Source organism: Gadus macrocephalus, chromosome 14 (genome assembly GCF_031168955.1).
Source record: "Gadus macrocephalus chromosome 14, ASM3116895v1".
NCBI classification, from domain to species: Eukaryota; Metazoa; Chordata; class Actinopteri; order Gadiformes; family Gadidae; genus Gadus; species Gadus macrocephalus.
The window spans coordinates 4,089,677-4,092,321 of NC_082395.1; the positions used below are offsets into that span (position 1 = coordinate 4,089,677).

At 44.9% G+C, this 2,645-nt stretch overlaps 1 protein-coding gene across 1 annotated transcript in view; it reads left to right on the plus strand.

The window, feature by feature from the left end:
* Positions 1 to 300: 300 nt before the first annotated feature.
* The window catches only part of LOC132472184 (cell surface A33 antigen-like), a 5,731-nt gene continuing 3,386 nt past the window's right edge, over positions 301 to 2,645 (plus strand). The window contains exons 1-3 of the mRNA XM_060071667.1: positions 301 to 495; positions 1,334 to 1,497; positions 1,916 to 2,126. Of these exons, the coding sequence (XP_059927650.1) occupies positions 465 to 495; positions 1,334 to 1,497; positions 1,916 to 2,126 (406 nt within the window). The 5' untranslated portion in view covers positions 301 to 464. The remainder of the gene's footprint in view (positions 496 to 1,333; positions 1,498 to 1,915; positions 2,127 to 2,645) is intronic.

Sequence of the window (2,645 nt, forward strand, 5' to 3'; positions counted from 1 at the left end):
TTTGGTTACTTTAAAATGTCTGCTCTCTGCGTAGACCAAAACCAATACCATCACGCCTAATGCATCGGGATCTCTAGCCTTGAGTGTCTGTGTCCTGTAGCGTTTGACAATAAAAACAAAAAAAACACACATTTGTTTGGCATGAAAGTCGTTGTGATGGTTGAATGGTAGATTTGTGTGTGAGATGGGAACAAATCACCCCCCCTCCCCCATACATGAAACATGTTACAAGCTTCAACATGACCAGAGGAGGTAGGCCCTTTAAAGAATGCTCGACTGGTGAAAACACGCTCTGTGATTGGCTGAGGGTGGCGATGACATTAAGTTGACAGGAGAAGACAGAGACTGCAACAGGTTCTCTATTCTCAATGCAAGGACCGTTTGGTTTGACGGAGGGACAAATAAGCAGATATCAATACTTCTTTGGTTCAAGGTCAGGTTGGATAAAGTGAACCACGGTCGAGATGGTGGTGGTTGTGTCTCTTTGTTTCGTGGGTAAGTATATCTCCTACAGTCCAGTTTCAATTCCTTTTGTTCTTTCTTTTTTTTAAGGTGCCACACCTGTTTTCCGCAATGTTCACAGGTAGCCTACTTTGTAGCTTCAGCTTGGAGTTGTTGTTGGAAATGCTTCGCCCTATTTTATCATTGCTTTATTTGTTTTTACACTATGGAGCATTTTTGAGGGAAAATGATTAGATGTTTTGTTGAAGCTGTGATATTAGTAACTGCTTGCAGGGATGAATGCAACTTGGGCCTTACGGGGAATCTTCAAAACAATGAATCAAATGGGCAACTTTTTACCTGAGAGCAAGTCGAGAAGATGAATACATTTGAGAATAGATGAACATTAAGTTATGAGTCACTTGAATTCATGAAATGTATTTAGCCGAGTGAAAAGGATGAGTGAAAAGGATTTAACTTTTTTCAAGGATGCCTAGGTGTGTGTGTGTGTGTGTGTGTGTGTGTGTGTGTGTGTGTGTGTGTGTGTGTGTGTGTGTGTGTGTGTGTGTGTGTGTGTGTGTGTGTGTGTGTGTGTGTGTGCGCGCACGCCAAATACAAAAAGCTTGCGTGCGTGTGTGTGTGTGTGTGTGTTTGGAGGGGGGGGGGGATGCATTTTATTCATCACAGGGAGCTCCTGTGATGAATAAAATGCATCTTTTATCTGTCCACATCAAGAACAGATTAATTATTTTTTGCATGTGTATACATATCTATAAACAAAATATATACATTTATTGCCTTCATTTGTAGTCCAGGGGGTTCAGTCCTTTGTCTCACATGTATGTCCATATATGAGCATCCCTCTGACTCGGCGAGCTGGCTGGCTGTGCAGTGTTCTCCCTAGCCGGGGCCCTGAAGGTGTCAATCCCCAAGCCGGAGTACGAGCACGCCAGAGGGGACAACATCACGCTGCCCTGTAACTTCTTGCCCAATGGAAAACCCCCCATGGTCATCATCATCTGGACCGTGAACCTAGGAGGCCCAAGCGACCCAGCGGTAACCACAAGGGGGCTAACGACATCATGGGTTTATTTCCCGCCCGGAAATATATCTTCAGGACTTGAGGAAGATGCATACTCGGGGATGTACTCATTCATCTAGCGATCCTCTACTAAGCTGAGGACTGGCTCTTAAAACAGATCTTCTTTAATTGTAGTTTTCCTCTAATGAAGTAGTATCTGTGTATCAGTACACTGTGATGGTTCTTATGTGATTTGTTATTTAAACACAAGAATTGTGGTTGTTATTGTCATGTTTTTTACTTTGTTTGTTTTGTTTTCTAACTTGGCAGACGATTTAGGGTTTTAAATTCGCCCGGTGGACTTTGTGCATACAAATAATGGCGAGACAAATGAAACGTGTTTTTATCTTCTTCACCATCTGCCAATGCTTCCCTGCTGCTGTCACCGGTCAGACAATGATCCTGACCCGCTACCCGAGCATGACGGACGTCCCCCCGCTGTACGAGGGCCGGGCGTCTCTGGCCCTCGACATCGCCAAAGGGAAGGCGGACCTGAAGCTAAGCAGCATCACCCTGCAGGACAACAAGGTGTTCTCCTGCCGCGTCCAGATCCCCGGGGATGACGAGGGCACGCTCGTCGACAGCGTCCGCCTGGTGGTTCTGGGTAACTTTGTTTGTTGAGAATTTCCCGCCTGAATGACTAATGGCAGTTACAGTCGAGATGCAGTTCGACTAGTGTCTTAACTGTGTCAGCATCTTACGGACATCCCCTGATGACAGTGCAACCATTGGGAATGTTGACACCTTGTTGTTTAGGTGCGTGTTTAAATCCACGTGCTTCCAACTTCTTCATTATAAATGTAAACACTAACGAAATACAAGATAAGAGGGAGGGGAGTTTAAGAGGTAAAAACCTCGGAATTAATAGAGGAGGACCCCACTTTGATTCATGGTGTTAACATTAGTATTCTCACTCAGTATTTAGAGTCAACAACCTTTATCTGCTCATACATACAACAGAGTGGTGGGCTTTACATCAGCATTGGTCAGGTAGAGCCTGGAGTTCTCCATCTATCGATGACACTCTAACACCCAGAGGTCGAGCAGAGGGTTACGGTCGGATAGTCAAAAACGTTACGCTCCCTCCTAACCTCTGTTCCTTGATCTCGATGGAGAACCCCAT